At 35.0% G+C, this 15,013-nt stretch overlaps 1 protein-coding gene and 1 long non-coding RNA gene across 5 annotated transcripts in view; both read right to left on the bottom strand.

Annotated features, from left to right (window-relative positions):
* Window positions 1–4,812: 4,812 nt before the first annotated feature.
* On the bottom strand, window positions 4,813–7,363 carry LOC135211267 (uncharacterized). The gene is made up of 2 exons (XR_010313657.1): window positions 6,442–7,363; window positions 4,813–6,271 (listed from the first exon to the last, which is right to left on the bottom strand). It is a non-coding gene; the product is annotated as an uncharacterized LOC135211267 (long non-coding RNA).
* Window positions 7,364–7,991: 628 nt separating this feature from the next.
* The window catches only part of LOC135211265 (neuronal acetylcholine receptor subunit alpha-7-like), a 37,879-nt gene continuing 30,857 nt past the window's right edge, over window positions 7,992–15,013 (bottom strand). For all 4 annotated transcript variants that reach the window (XM_064244569.1, XM_064244568.1, XM_064244567.1 and 1 more), the window contains exons 8-10: window positions 11,172–11,324; window positions 10,811–10,977; window positions 7,992–9,721 (exon numbers count right to left, since the gene is read on the bottom strand). In XM_064244569.1, coding sequence (XP_064100639.1) covers window positions 9,524–9,721; window positions 10,811–10,977; window positions 11,172–11,324 — 518 coding nt within the window. In that variant the 3' untranslated portion in view covers window positions 7,992–9,523. The remainder of the gene's footprint in view (window positions 9,722–10,810; window positions 10,978–11,171; window positions 11,325–15,013) is intronic.

Below are 15,013 nucleotides of genomic sequence, written 5' to 3'. Positions count from 1 at the left end.
TAAATTGTATTTCTCTGTAAGTTTGACACGTTTTTATCTAGCTGTATTTACGTAAATTGTGTACGACATTGAATATTACAAACTTCTCAGAACATCAGTAAAGTTCATTTGATTTACAAGATTTAAATACTTTTCCGTTTATAAATAAAACGCCGGGAAGAAAAATCTTTGCAAATGAAATTCATCGTCGAAGTCTTTCAAACCTGAAAAGAATGTTCACTATTATTAAAAAAGTTGATTATGAAATTGAGGAGAATATACTCTACTTGCCACTCATGCCACTATTCTCATAGCTTCGAGAATATTTGCCAGTAATTTCTTTGTCTTTTATTATCATTCCGTCCATGACAAACATTACACATCCAAGGAGAAAACACCCTTTACTTCAGACCTACTTTCTCGTCACTTCAGGGACTAACCCTTGTACTACAGTTAATCACGTCTAGAAAACTATTATGCACCAACGCTTACACCCATTTCTTAACAAACAAACAACCCCCCTCTTATCTTCTACTTATCAGTTCGATTATATAGCTTAGCTTACTTGTGTGACAAACCAGAACTAATCAATGATTTATGATTGTCTATGACTTTTTCTTTACATGAAAGGTTACAATGATGTGTCATGAACTTGCTGGATGAGACATTTTTGGCTAAGCTTAGTGTTAGAGATATTGTTTCCCAGGACATAAATGTATGACCGCTCTCCTCTGCCAGGGATAGAACCAGGCTGAATTCCCAGAAAATAGGAGATGATTATGTCCAGTGTAGACATGAGGCATGTGGCCATGCTTTTGCTGAGCTTAAGCGGTATATACTAGAGAAGCACTTGACTACAGTGGTGCGCTCCTATTTCACAATGGTAGAACTTTTTTATTTATACAAATAAAGACTGGAACAGCTAAATGTTAATGCTTCCTTTGTGCACGGAGCACGTTTGAAAGAACAGTGCTGTATCCCAGCACTGGCGGCCTTCAAGAAGGGATTTGGCTTGCATACAAGGGGAAAGTGGGAGAAGCCATAGTCACGGCAAAGGACTACAGTGTTGCATCACTCATGGCTAAAGCAATCAAGATACTGAGGAGGCAGATGCTTGAACACGAGACATCAGAGTATCTGTGCCACCAAGTTTGCTGGAATTTGTAAGTGTGCAGCAAAGCGGTGTGGAAATAGAATTCCAATTTAAATATGGATCATCATGTATTGATCTAGATTTAGCACAACTTTTGGTTATGTAGTTATTATGTCTGGAGGGCTGAATTTAGAAATGGCAACATTCAAAATTCCTGGTGATCTCTTGAAAGACTGTGATTGGACTGGTGCTCTTGCAGAAGTTGGAACAGCGGATTCGCTTATTTCTGCTTTGCATGCCAAAGGGACTTGTCTGGCCTATCAGGTGACAGCCTGCAGATTATATTAGCTGCACAAAGCAGCCTATGTGGCATATATCCAGGAAGAAGTATCCAAGTTCTACTTTTAGAATCTTGAATCTTTTCTTTGAAACATGGAATCCAGTTATTATCCTTTGCCAAGTTTAGACCTCTCACTCTTCACTCTACTATGCAGTATCATATAATCTAACACTCACCATATTCTCTTTCCGAAGGATACTGATGGATTCTCGTCTTTTGATACTACATTACTTCCAAGAGAGAGGTTCATTTCAGAACAGATTACCAACAAAACTCTCCAGTCTCAATCACAATAGATTCAAAACACACATACCACTATTTTATTCTCTATCTGTCGTTTACTTTGCACACATAAGTGAACTACCCTGGTACAGATTCTGTCTCCCAGAGACTATCTTCCACACACTATTCCATTAATGTGTCCCATACCTTTACTACTACAAATCTTTCTTTTAAATCTTTCTCCTGTTGTTCTCAATACACCATTGCAATGGTACACAACCATACACCTGTATCTTCATTATTTCCAGATATGGTATATTCGTAAGTATCCCGAGACTTTAGCAGTTTACAAAGATATATATATATGTATATATATATATATATATATATATATATATATATATATAATATATATATATATATATATATATATATATATATATATATATATATATATATATATATATATATTATATATATATATATATATATTATATATTATATATATTATATATATATATTATATATATACCTATATGTACTAAGTTTTTATTTTGTCTTCGTTAACATAAGATTTAATTTCAAGAAATTGTTATCAATAACACTAATTTTAAGGGAAGGAACAAAAATAACGTCGTTTGGACATTTTATATATTAATTACCTAGAAGTCAGATTACCTTTAGAAACACCCAAATAGACAGCTGGAAGTACATGTAGGTCCAGAAATTAATGGAAGGTGGTTGATTGTATGTCCACCAGAACATATGACTGGGAAATAACCCAGGCACAGAGATATGATTTGTGCAGAGTGGGTTATTTAAATACTTTCTCTTAGTATTTCATATCAAAGCTCACTCACAGGGGCCATAGAATGACTGGGAGCTTATACTGAAAGGAATACTATGTTGCTTGATTAGCTAGGGGATGTTTAATATCAGTACTTACCATCACAAGGGGAATTAATCACAGCATTGAACCTAAATTGGGGAGTGAGAAGCTGAACTAAGAAGGGGGGAATTTGCCTTGGAGGAATGAAATGAAATACAGACAAAAGGCATAAAGCAATTACTGACTGCATTAGAATTTAGTTTCAACAGTACCTGGAAATCCATGGTCTTGTTGTCTTCTCATTTGCTGGTTGATCTGTGCACTATGGAGGTAAAGGAACACTTGTGGGATCCCCAGAGGAGCAGGGGAGCAAAATGGGGGAAGTGATGTTCACGCTCTTGCAGGTGAGTGACTTCTGAGGGCTTCTGAGAGGGAGCTGCTGTCGCCTTCTCCTTTAAAATCTGTGGCATCAATGCTCTGCCTCTTATGGGATACCTGTGGAGATTAATTCCAGGCAGCCAATACAGAGGAGATGGTTTATAGAGAAGAAAGGCTTTCACTTCAGAGGGGAAACTCAAGAATGTATTAAATTCATTATAAAAGGGTATTATTGTACTTGATTCTGTCTTAAAACCGGAACAATATATATAATATATATATATATATATATATATATATATATATATATATATATATATATATATGTATATATATATATATATATATATATATATATATATATATATATATATATGCATATATATATATATATATATATATATATATATATATATATATATATATATACTATCATATATATATATATATACACACACACACATATTTATATATATATATATATATATATATATATATATATATATATATATATATATAGTTTTCTAAAGGTAATCTGACTTTCTGTTAGCTGATATGATAAATTTTAAAACGACTTTATTTTGTTCTTCCCTTAAAAGTGGTGGAAGTGATAATAATTTTCTAAATCAAATCTTGAATTAACGAATAGAAAATAAAAAGTTAGTACGAGATGTAAATTATACTCCTTTCCATAAAAATCCTATTGACGAAGAGTAACAAATCTTAGTATTAACTATTGTTTTGATATTATTTTTGTATACATGGATTGGAAAAATAACATTCTAGAGAATTACAGGAAGTATTTATTTTACTTTCTAACTACAGGTTATTAATGTTTTATTGAAGAAACAGACAGCTGAAAGAAGAATTTCCAGCTAGGCATTATAACCACTAAAGCAACAACATATTTAAGTTTTCATTCAGTGGAAAAAGTCATGCTTTAATTCCATGGCCTTCCTTGTCCCAAGAGGTTGTTGAGTCCCAGTATAATTGCCATGAAAGTAGAATCCAGCTTTCTCTAAGACACAGGAAACAAAGGAATAAATTTCTATGATGCTCTTTTGGATGCAACTTGTCACATCTTACACAGCCCTGGCCTTGTTTTGTAAATACAGATTAATTTCAGCGCTTTAGTATGTCATATTCGTCCCTTAGGTGGTGAAGGCTTTACACGTGAACTTCCCTGATCTCAGATCATTGTTATTCTGTTTATGTGTTCTTGTATGCTGACACGATTGAGCCTCCGTTACTGAAGTAATGCATTTGATCTATCCTTTGTTTCTTGTCTCTGTCTTTTAATAGGGATACATAAAAAAAATGATTCCAACAGCTATGAAATAAAGTAAAAACATTTGAACATTTGTTGTTTGGCCACATCCAAAACCTCTCTAGAAGGAGAATTACAAAGGAAAAGTAATCAAATACATTAATTCGGTGACCCTCTTGGTTAATTTACTATTAATAACTACCGGCGAAAACTCGCCGACTTTTGGTTATAACAAATCTCACTGAATCTTCAGCAATGTACGCCTAGAGTTTATCAGCCGTTTGATGTAAACATAGATGTACAGCAAATTTCACTGATACTCCATTATTAGTTCTCGAGATACCTTAATATTCCCACAGCTAAGGAAGGGCTATTTTTAGCTCGGTTTTTTGTTCTTTTGTCGGTTTTCTGCCAGACAATGCAAAATTTTCCCTATGGATTTTATCAAAACTTCGAGGAAAGGTGGACCTCGTTATTGGCAATAAGTGATCAGATTTCTAGACAGATAGGATTGTAACTTATAGGAAGAGGGGACCTTTTCAGTGAGTGGATTCAGTGGTATACTAAGAGTAAGTATCTTTGGCTCTGGTAGTGTAGTCACTGTTTCTACTGCAGTTGAGAGTGTCTGTTTAGCAAATGTGTGTTATTCAATGCGCAGATACTTACCAGTGCAGTATGAGGTTGAAATGTAGCAAACCCTTGGCTTTATTTCTTACTCTTTTTTTTTTTTTTGCACCCTTCCACCATTACACAATATAACTGATATTTCAAGGAATTTCCTTTATTGATTTTTTGCTTAGGTAACTACATTTCAACTGTCAGTATCGATAATCTGTTTATGAACTACATGTCGCATTGCAAGGAGTGCTGGGGAGAACTTTTAGTTATTAATTTAAAGAGGTTGTAATGCAGATGCTTTAATATGCGCCTTTGGGGTTGTGCCTGTAATTGTTTTTGTTACAATGATCAATTTGGTTTTGCATTTTTTTCCACATATAGATATTTGGTTGCAAGAAAATGAAGGCACGAAACTTCCATTTTTTACTTGTTCCAAAGTGTACGTGTGTATTGTAAACAAGACACCGAAAAAGCTTTAGCTTACGAGACAGAGGAAAGACTATTTCTGCATGTAGCTGAAGTATGTTAATACACTTAGTGATTATTTTTTTGGTCCCTTGAATTCCACCAACTAATTCTGAAATGTCACTCAGTTTCTTACCAACCACGTTTCTTCTTGTATGATTTCAGAGTACAGTGACTGAAGAGTTGTCAAATTTCGGAAGATTAGTGATTCTACTTATCAGGTGTCATCCATCCAACGTTCCACAAGTAATCTAGAGGTAAACTCGTCCTACTTAAACTTTTATAATATTTTCTGTGACATTATAAAATCTAATCTTTATCTTTCGTCTTGGAAGCCCGCTGTTGTACATTCTGTTCCACGGAACAGCGACCTCTCTGTTACCGACATCTTTTTCTTTTATTCTGTTCATTTGACATTTCTCTCCAACCTTCAATGCTTATTTCTAAAAACAAGATCACTTAGTTATTTCCTATCCAATTTTCCTCTGAGACATTTTTTAGAAACTCTAGCGAAGCTTATATTTTTAACCTTGCTTTTACTATTGCATTCGTCATGAGACTTTATTACTGACTCCTAATTTCCTTTCTTTTCTCTGACACCTCATCCCACATTTAAGTAATCTTTTTGTTCATACAATTCCTATCCTCTCCCTTCCCAAGTAGTGTCCATCAATGAAACTTTCTTTTACCTTTTTATTTTTAATCTATGTCAGATCAAATCTTGTGCTGTCCATTCAAATGTAAATAATTGCATTAACTAATTATTTTCCATTATCTTGCAAGCTCCCAAGACAGTTTGTTCTAAATCTTGCTTAGTTTTGTGCTGGATTATCATAGGAGCTCTAATTAATATAACTAAATAGGGGCCTCCCAAAACCATTTTTCATAGTCCAACTTCATCCCATACTCTTTGTTACTTGAGAATGAAGTTTGAGAAATAGCCCATTGTTCCTCAGATCCATTAGAATTTGATGACACGAAAAATTGGCAAGTAGCATAACTTGAAATATCTTTGTTAATTATACCCCATAAAACATATGCATAAGGAATTCTGGATGCTCGCTGAAGATGCTTTATGTACTATAGCTGGTTCACTTAAGGTGGATTCTTGGATGAGCCCCGCGCTTACGAGCTGATTGGCTGGTACCGGGAGGAAGGCAGTTCCCAGCCAATCAGCAGTCGCCAAACAAACGTCTCGCAGGCATAGGGCTCACCCAAGAATCTACCTTAAGTGAACCAGCTATAGTAACTTTTAGCTACTGCTTCCAAGTTTTTGTTAAACTTATCTGCCCTTTCAAAGAATTTTGTTATCATTTCTGAATGCCTCTCCATTTGCAGTCTATGCTGGTATAATGTCAGCCTATTCTCAACCAACCACCAACCATAGTATCTCTTGATGTACTCGACCAAGGTCCTCTGTCTTAGATTAATTCCAGTTATTTCAAAGCCGCTATCCTCTGTCTTGTCTACAGATGTCTGTTAGGACAATGCTCCTGAGAACATTTTAGACTATACTAACTCTTCAGTCCTGTGATCATCTACACATTTAAGAGGCATAAATATCATGAATTATTCTATAGATAATAAGTCTCTTGTGCATTGGCAGTGCTTGGTAAGGCCAAAAAATGTCTGTTTCTGTATTTTCACTATGAAATGCTACCTTAAAACTGCCAAGTAATGAATACTGACAGTAAAGTAACCTCACTTATGACTTTTGTATGTTTATTTATTTACTCCGACAGGATGTCTGTCATAATTTTCATTTCAAATAACATGATAAGACAGTCTATGAAATCTCTTAAACTAAAAACTGCAGTGATTATGAATTTTACATTCTTTCATTCCATTGCATTCATTAACCAATGAGTTCATACATACGTGCATTGCATAGACACGAATAAAATTTGTGTTGTTATATTATAAATTATACTTTGGATTTGGTTTATATATATGTATATATATATATATATATATATATATATATATATATATATATATATATATATATATATGTATATATATATAATAATATATATATATATATATATATATATATATATAGTATATATATATAGAACAAAGGAAGAACATCGTGTTTCCATCTCCATCTTTAAATGACATCTTATCACACACGCATACACACACAAACACACACAGACACATAGACACACAGACACACATATGTATGTATATATATATATATTATATATATATATATATATATATATATAATATATATATATATATATATATATATATATATATATATATATATATATATATATATATATATATAAATGTAATTTTCTTTGCGAACTGGTAGCTTTGCATTATTATATATATATATATATATATATATATATATATATATATATATATATATATATATATATATATATATATACAAATGCAAAGCTACCAGTTCGCAAAGAAAATTACAGAATAATAAAAAAACAAACTTTCGGTCTTTTTTTTTTTACTTTAAAGCCTAGCAAAACGCGAATGTTTTTATATATATAATTCTCTCCGGTTATTTGATTCAGCGGCGATGCTAACAGATTTTGAAGTTTCCCCACTGACATGAAAGGTCACACATTTAAACAAACGGTGAAAATCAGAACATCTATACCTTTTACTGCAGTTGATGGAGGCTTTTTGGACTCATACCTTGCGGTTATATTAGACAAATTCATACGAATTCCACACAGTAGTTGAAATGTACACTTGCTTTCGCATTTGACGATATATGCACGGCGGGTGTCTAATCCTTTTTACCTCAGTACTTTCAAGTAAAAACAAATAATGTAAAACTGAAATTTATTTGGAATATATAACTCTTTGGGTTATGAAGTATTTGCAGACTTAACGTCAAAGTTGTATATATAATTAAGAATACACTATAAAATTTTGGTCCTAATATATTCTTTACCCATAACTATGCGAAATTAAAAGCTGCTACCCTGCACACTTCTTTTGCCTTGGATGGCTTACTTTTGAACATTTGGCGCCTTCTCCCTTAACGCTAAATTGTTAGCGAATTCCAGTGGGACATAACTTTACTTTCAACAAAGATGCGTTTTATTTTCAAAAATTCTTTAAACAAAATTATATATTTTTTGCTTGAGCCATCGATTCTTCATCTTCCATCACTTTACCATTGCCATCCTTAGATGGCCTGACTGCTACTAGCAATTTTTCGTCACGGTATCGTTGCTTCAAGTGGCCTCTGCAAATTCCATGTGGTATTCCTTCTTGGTGATAATACATTCAGTTTCTATGTTCTGTGCAATAAACTACTGATTGGAATTTGGATTTATTCCGGTTGCGAGCGTGTCTTGAAGTTAAACTTCAGTTTCTTTTTATTCTTATTTTAACTAAGATTATCTGTGACATCACAGTTTCGAACATTTCTTCCTTCATTCTTCACGCTTATAGATTTCAAAGTAAGCATAATGTTTGCATCCAGTAATACCATATTCCTTGTTATTTCGGTATACAGTACACAAAACCATTGCATATTTTGTTTTTGACTCAGAAGGCAATGTATTCAATTCAATAGCATTCCTTGGTGATGTCGTGATGAAACCATTGTTACAAGGGCATACTCTGACAGCTACATTTCCTAACTACTAGAATAAAAACAAGATACTATAGCACAGAAATAATCGTTTCAGGATTGTCACCTATAGGAAACCAGCTCGTATTAGCTCGTCCTTTTTTAAAGTACGAAGCAATGGCTTTGATCCTAGTAATGTGGCCTCGTTTCCATACTTTTGTAGAATATTTTGAAAATCAGCACAGGTACTTCAAACGCAGAAGAGTTAGCTGAAATTGGTTCCAATTGTTCTGAAACTATTAACTTCTCTCCTTTTGAGTTTCTGTTTTGTCGGGAATTACATGTTTTTTCTTAGTAGGGATATTCCAGTCCTTCAGAGTTTCCCTTAATATTGTCAGCTATTTACCAAGCTAGGGAACATCATCGAATTTTTTACATTCTCTAAAAGTTCTCTCTTTGGAGAGGAACGGAAATTTGCACTTCTGAGTCATTTATTTTTGACGATGTTTATTATGGGACATTCTGGTGTTATATTGAAGCTATCGTCTTTCCATTGTTCGTATTTATCGTAGACTGGTGTTATTCACTTGGAGGACCTTTTGCTGTTAGCCTTGTTTTATTTGCTTTTTTATCAAAGTGCAATATTTGACCTCCGTTACATCAATGCACATAGCAGTTTTTTTCGTAACTAAACATGAGTGTGTCAGATCTGGAATTCTCAATTCTCTCTCTCTCTCTCTCTCTCTCTCTCTCTCTCTCTCTCTGCCTGTCACAGATTACAGAACACTACTAAACCGAATGAAAGAAATAAGTGCAATAGCCATGTAAAGGATAAACAGCAGACGATCTATAAGGGCTCCGAGTAACACCCACTCACACCTCTCCCGCTCCCGAATTGCAGCTGGGCTGTCGTCAGCCAGTTCAACTTGGTCTCCCTGCAGCGTCCAGGTAAAGCTCTTGTGAGAACTTGACACCTGTAAAGGAGGACATTGAAGCTTTAATTAAACTGGAGAAGCTAGGAGCAGTGACTTATCTTGGTAATTTTCACTACGAAACAGGTTTTTGGTATTAAGAAACAAACAAAGCTAGGGAAAAAGCACAACGCGGAATTTGCTAATACTTTTTTTACGAGTTTTTGGAATTGCTTTCTTTTACCTTCTACTTGTTTCATAATATATTGTTGTACCATGATTAACACATTTTAAAAACTGAGAAATTAATGTAGTGATTTAAATAGAATTTTGCATCATGTATTCTAGAGATGTTAGACAACAAAATTTTTCAAAAAAACGAATACAAACCATAATTTTATTCATACTTAAGCAAATGTATTTGCAAATGCACAGTTACATTTAAACTACATACATCAAACTAGTGTGTAATTCAGTATGATTGTTATACAATCTAAGTTGAAACCGAAGAGTTTTGACTGTAGGCTAATGCTACTTATAAAATTTGAAATAATCTACATAAAAATTGAAATAATTTACACTGTACTTTAATGCAAATATGCAGATACACGTGTGTGCGTGTGCGTGACTGTATTCATCTGTATCGCATGAATGTACACATACAAATAGCTGGCATGCAACATATGCACCCGTGTCACTCCTCCTGAATCTTTTTTCCACTGGTTATTCTGTCAGGATATTCTTCACGTTCTGCCTTTCACTTGACATCATAAGCGATTCTACATTAGAGAAAAATAAACAAACTCTCTCTCTCTCTCTCTCTCTCTCTCTCTCTCTCTCTCTCTCTCTCTCTCAGGCATGATGCATCCCAAACGAATCAGGAATAAAAACAAGATTGAAGAAATGGAGAAAACAAGCAGGCAATAAAGTAGGGAAAAAGACAACACGAATTTTGAATAAGATAACAAAAACAAATGAACTAATAATGAGAGCAGATGGCGATAGGTATCAGCAAAGCTAAAGACAAAAGCATTGATTGAGTGACTGCCTTGAGGCTACGTGCAAGGCTTCATATATGAAGAGAAAAAGACCAACTCTTCCAGGACAGTCTTTTGCACTCATAAGTCACTGCTGCACCGAGAATGAACTCACAAGATCAGTATAGTTTCCCAGCAGGAGTAAGCGAGAAAGCCCAAGCGTAGGGCCCTTCAAAAACGCGGGAATGCCCGTGGAGTGCGGGGTCTTGGAAATCCTGAACACTCCAATGGTTAGCAGCATACTGAGGGCCGATAGCAGGAGCTGCTGTGCCGCCATTTGAACTGTGGAAGTAAACGAACATTTCTTAGTAAACAGATAAAGAGGCAGCATGATCACTGAACCCGCTTTAATGCCACATGCATTTTTGGTTCCAAGCAAGTTTGCTGAAAAAGAAACATGGTTTCGAAGGTAGATGTACTCAGATCTCTCTCTCTCTCTCTCTCTCTCTCTCTCTCTCTCTCTCTCTCTCTCTTACCTAGGAGTGGTGTGTGTGAAGGCGAAGCCGATATGATCTGCACTGTGGTGGCCAAGAAAAGGCCAGCAATGAAGAAGATGAAACCGCCTAACATGAACTTTTCACCCGCGTCAGGAGGCAGCAGGAAGATGCCCATCGTCAGGAGAACAAGGCCTTTGGAGGAAAATAAAATTCGGTTATATGATTACGTAATATCCCCTCTCTCTCTCTCTCTCTCTCTCTATATATATAATAATACATATATATATATATCTATATATATATATATAATATATATATATATATATATATATATGTATATATATATAATATATATATATATATATATATATATATATATATATATATATATATATATATTATTCAAAATTCCACCTCGTCTCCTCCCAGAAAATACAATTACATTGGAAATTTAGGCCTTGACTAGAGGACGAGGGGTTTGAACAAAGAAAAAAAAAAGTAGAAAAACTAAACTTCTCAGGCATAAGGCCAGGTTTACTGAAGAGGGAGGAATTTACATAAAAGCTGGACTCTAGTTTTAAAACCACTGTATTTACATAAATTTACAGAGGTCCAGGAACACAAGGGTAGGTGAACTTCTTTCAGTCCACCCGAACACATGGGGGGAGCAGCTCGGCCACGTGTTTAGGAAAATTTGCGCAATGGAGCAAAATTGCACGCTTGAAGGAATTCCAAGTCCTACCACAGCCAGGGCACAGCGTTTGTCTGCAAGTAGAGGGTCATAGGCATAAGGCAGGGGGCACACGAGGGCAAATTTTACTCACTGTTTTCTATCAATCAAAAGACCACTCAGGGGGAAAATGAAATGACTGGGAAATTTGAACAGCAGAAACTATTTCGTGGCTTAAATTTACTAGGGGAATGTTACTAGTATCACAGGGGAGTAATTACAGAATTGAGATCAGATGGCAAAGGGGAATGAAACACTGCACAAGTCGCCTTGGAAAATGAAACGAAATACAGACAAAGATAAAACAATTCCCTGGTTGAAATGGAATTTCCCTTACAGTACCTTTAGTGATGAAGATGGTTGTCTTCTCCTCTAAGTCTCGACACTATGGACTTTTAGAAATATACTTTGGCTTCCCAAAGCATTGGAAAGCCAGGCCCAGGAGGAGGGGGGGACAGCGGCGTCTGGTAAGGGGCCTGGATTCAAGGCCTTTTAAAGCTTTCTCCTGGATAGCTCCTCCTACTGTGCCTGTAGGGGATAATTCCAAGTACCAATGGGAGAAGAGGATAGCTTTTCAAAAGAAAAAGGAGAATGGATTCCTCCAAAGTCGAAGGAGCAACTCGTATAGATACCTTAAACTTGGGTAAAAGACTGTTTCTTTCCTTGCTTCAGCTTAATTTTGAACAATATATATATATATATATATATATATATATATATATATATATATATATATATATATATATATATATATATATATATATATATATACATACATATCTATATATATATATATATATATATATATATTATATATATATATATATATATATATATATATATACATAAAGTGTTTCGAAATTAGAATCCCCCCCCCCCCTCCACAGAACAAATGGATAATTATGAAGTTTTCTGCTATAGCCTATCTCCGAGTACATTATCTGAAGTTTCTATTAAGCTATTTGTCATTTTACGTTTCTTGTATTTTCAGAATAATTGACGGAGTTAGATACAGCCATGGCTAACGACTCAGAGGAAATCAGATGGATTGACCGAATCCGTGCTATAACCTTCAGACAGGTCAGGGATGTTGGCACATCCTTCATTTCACGTTCCTGGATAGCTAAATACATGAAAAGAGAACTGGAACAAAAATAAATATGACTGTCATTACGAAAAGAATGAGAATCTTGGAAGGCCTGAAGTCCTTTCTCAGGAGTCAAAAGACATCATAGCTGAGGCAGTGTGTAAACCAAGAGAGTCTTTACATAAATTGGCGCTTGAAGTAGAAACAAAAATGGGAGAGAAGAGAAGTTATAGTGCTGTATATCGTGAGTTGGAAAAATCTGGTATCAAGCCATTTCATGTTATCAGCAAGCCCAACATCACTCACCAACAGAGAGAGGACCATGCATGGTTTTGTGGTTCATCTCTTAAAGATCGGGATGAAGCTGACTTTCTCCATGTTGCCGCATCAGATGAATTCTTCATTTACACAGTCAGGAAGCCAAATCATAAAAATAATATCATTTGAGCTGTATAGTTGGATGACATCAGCGATGACGTGCGCTATCGCCAAGTTGTGAAATTTCCTGAATGTTTGAGAATTTTTCTCTGTTTCACAGCCAAACAGTTAATGTGGATCATCAAAGAAAAAGGACAGTCATGGAATGGCTAATACTTCAGAGAATCTGCGCTTACTGGTGGAGTATTTCCTTTCCTCAAAGATCCTGAAAATGTGTTATTTATTGAAGAAATCACATTTTTGCATGATAAGGCACCTTGTTTCAAGGCCCTACAGACACAGGAGCTGCTTCGAAAGAGTGGTATCAATTTCTTCTCGTCAAGTGAATTCCACCTGACCTTAATGTGTGTCGAAATATTGATATTATCTTAAAGGATCATGTTGAAGTGTGCATCGTAAACGATGGTGGTATACCAAGCCTCAACGACCTGCGGAGAGAGGTGACTGAAGTGCTCAGGGAAATGGAGTTTGAGTCTCAGCTTTTTTGTAATTTGCTGAAATCATACCCCTCAAGAATGCAGGCTGTAGTACAGGCAGATGGAGGCCACACAAAAAATTAAATACTCAGAGAGAAACTTAAATAGATACCTGTTCTGAATTACTTTTGTTTTTGTCCATATCAATTTTAGATTATGCTGTAGAGGGGGGGCGGCTCTAATTTCGAAACACCCTGTATATATATATAGATATATGTATATATATATATATATATATATATATATATATATATATATAATATATTATATATGATATATATATCTAATAAAAAGAGAGCCCCCTAAAAACACCAAAAATTTGTTTATAGAGAAAAAGTACTTATATTTCAGAGACTGCTGTCTCTCTCTTCAGGTATATGAATGAGAAAAGTTTACAGAAAAGGTAGGTATTATACCAAGAGATTCGTCCACAAGTAAGCCAATTTAGGTCACCCCCGCTGATAATCTTCCTTTAATCTTCTTAAGCGTTGGTTGAATGAACACTCGCGTCGACGAGATCTGATATCCAATTCCCTTTTGATTTGATGATTCATTACCTGCTTCTCTTTATTAAGGCCGATTCCATCATTTGACTCTTTATACCGGCAGTTGCTGCTATAAATTACACGTGACATATTCCAGTTTATTCTATGGTTATGTTTTCATTTATATGGTTGAAAATAGCCGAGTCTGTTGTCCATACCTAACTGACCGTTTGTGTGTATTAATCTCTGGGGAAGTGATTTACCTGTAAAATCCGATGTAAGATTGGTCACAGTCCTGGCATGGGGGATCTCATATACCCCAGAGTCTTTGGGAGATGTCTTTTGTTGGACGTTAATCAGGGATTTGGCTAAGGTATTTGGTAGGTAAATGCAAAAGGGTTGGATTCCCAAGGGTGTGAGTTACTCTCTTAATCGTCTCCAGGTGGGGAATTTTTATTTTATTGTTGGGTGTGTCGTCTGGTCTTGTCTTTAGGGGGTCGGTAGAAAATTACGTTTGCTTTTTGAATTGCTTTCTCAATTAATATGGTCAGGATACTTTAAAGATGAAAGTTGCTTGCGAATTAGTTCAAATTCTTTTTCCAGGAAATCTGGGAACAAATTCGTAATGGCTCTTAAGAATAGGTTGCTAGCTACACCTATCTTGA

Source organism: Macrobrachium nipponense, chromosome 4 (assembly GCF_015104395.2).
Source record: "Macrobrachium nipponense isolate FS-2020 chromosome 4, ASM1510439v2, whole genome shotgun sequence".
NCBI classification, from domain to species: Eukaryota; Metazoa; Arthropoda; class Malacostraca; order Decapoda; family Palaemonidae; genus Macrobrachium; species Macrobrachium nipponense.
The sequence above is the reverse complement of the archived record's forward strand: the minus strand, read 5'-3'. Positions and strand labels throughout refer to the sequence as shown.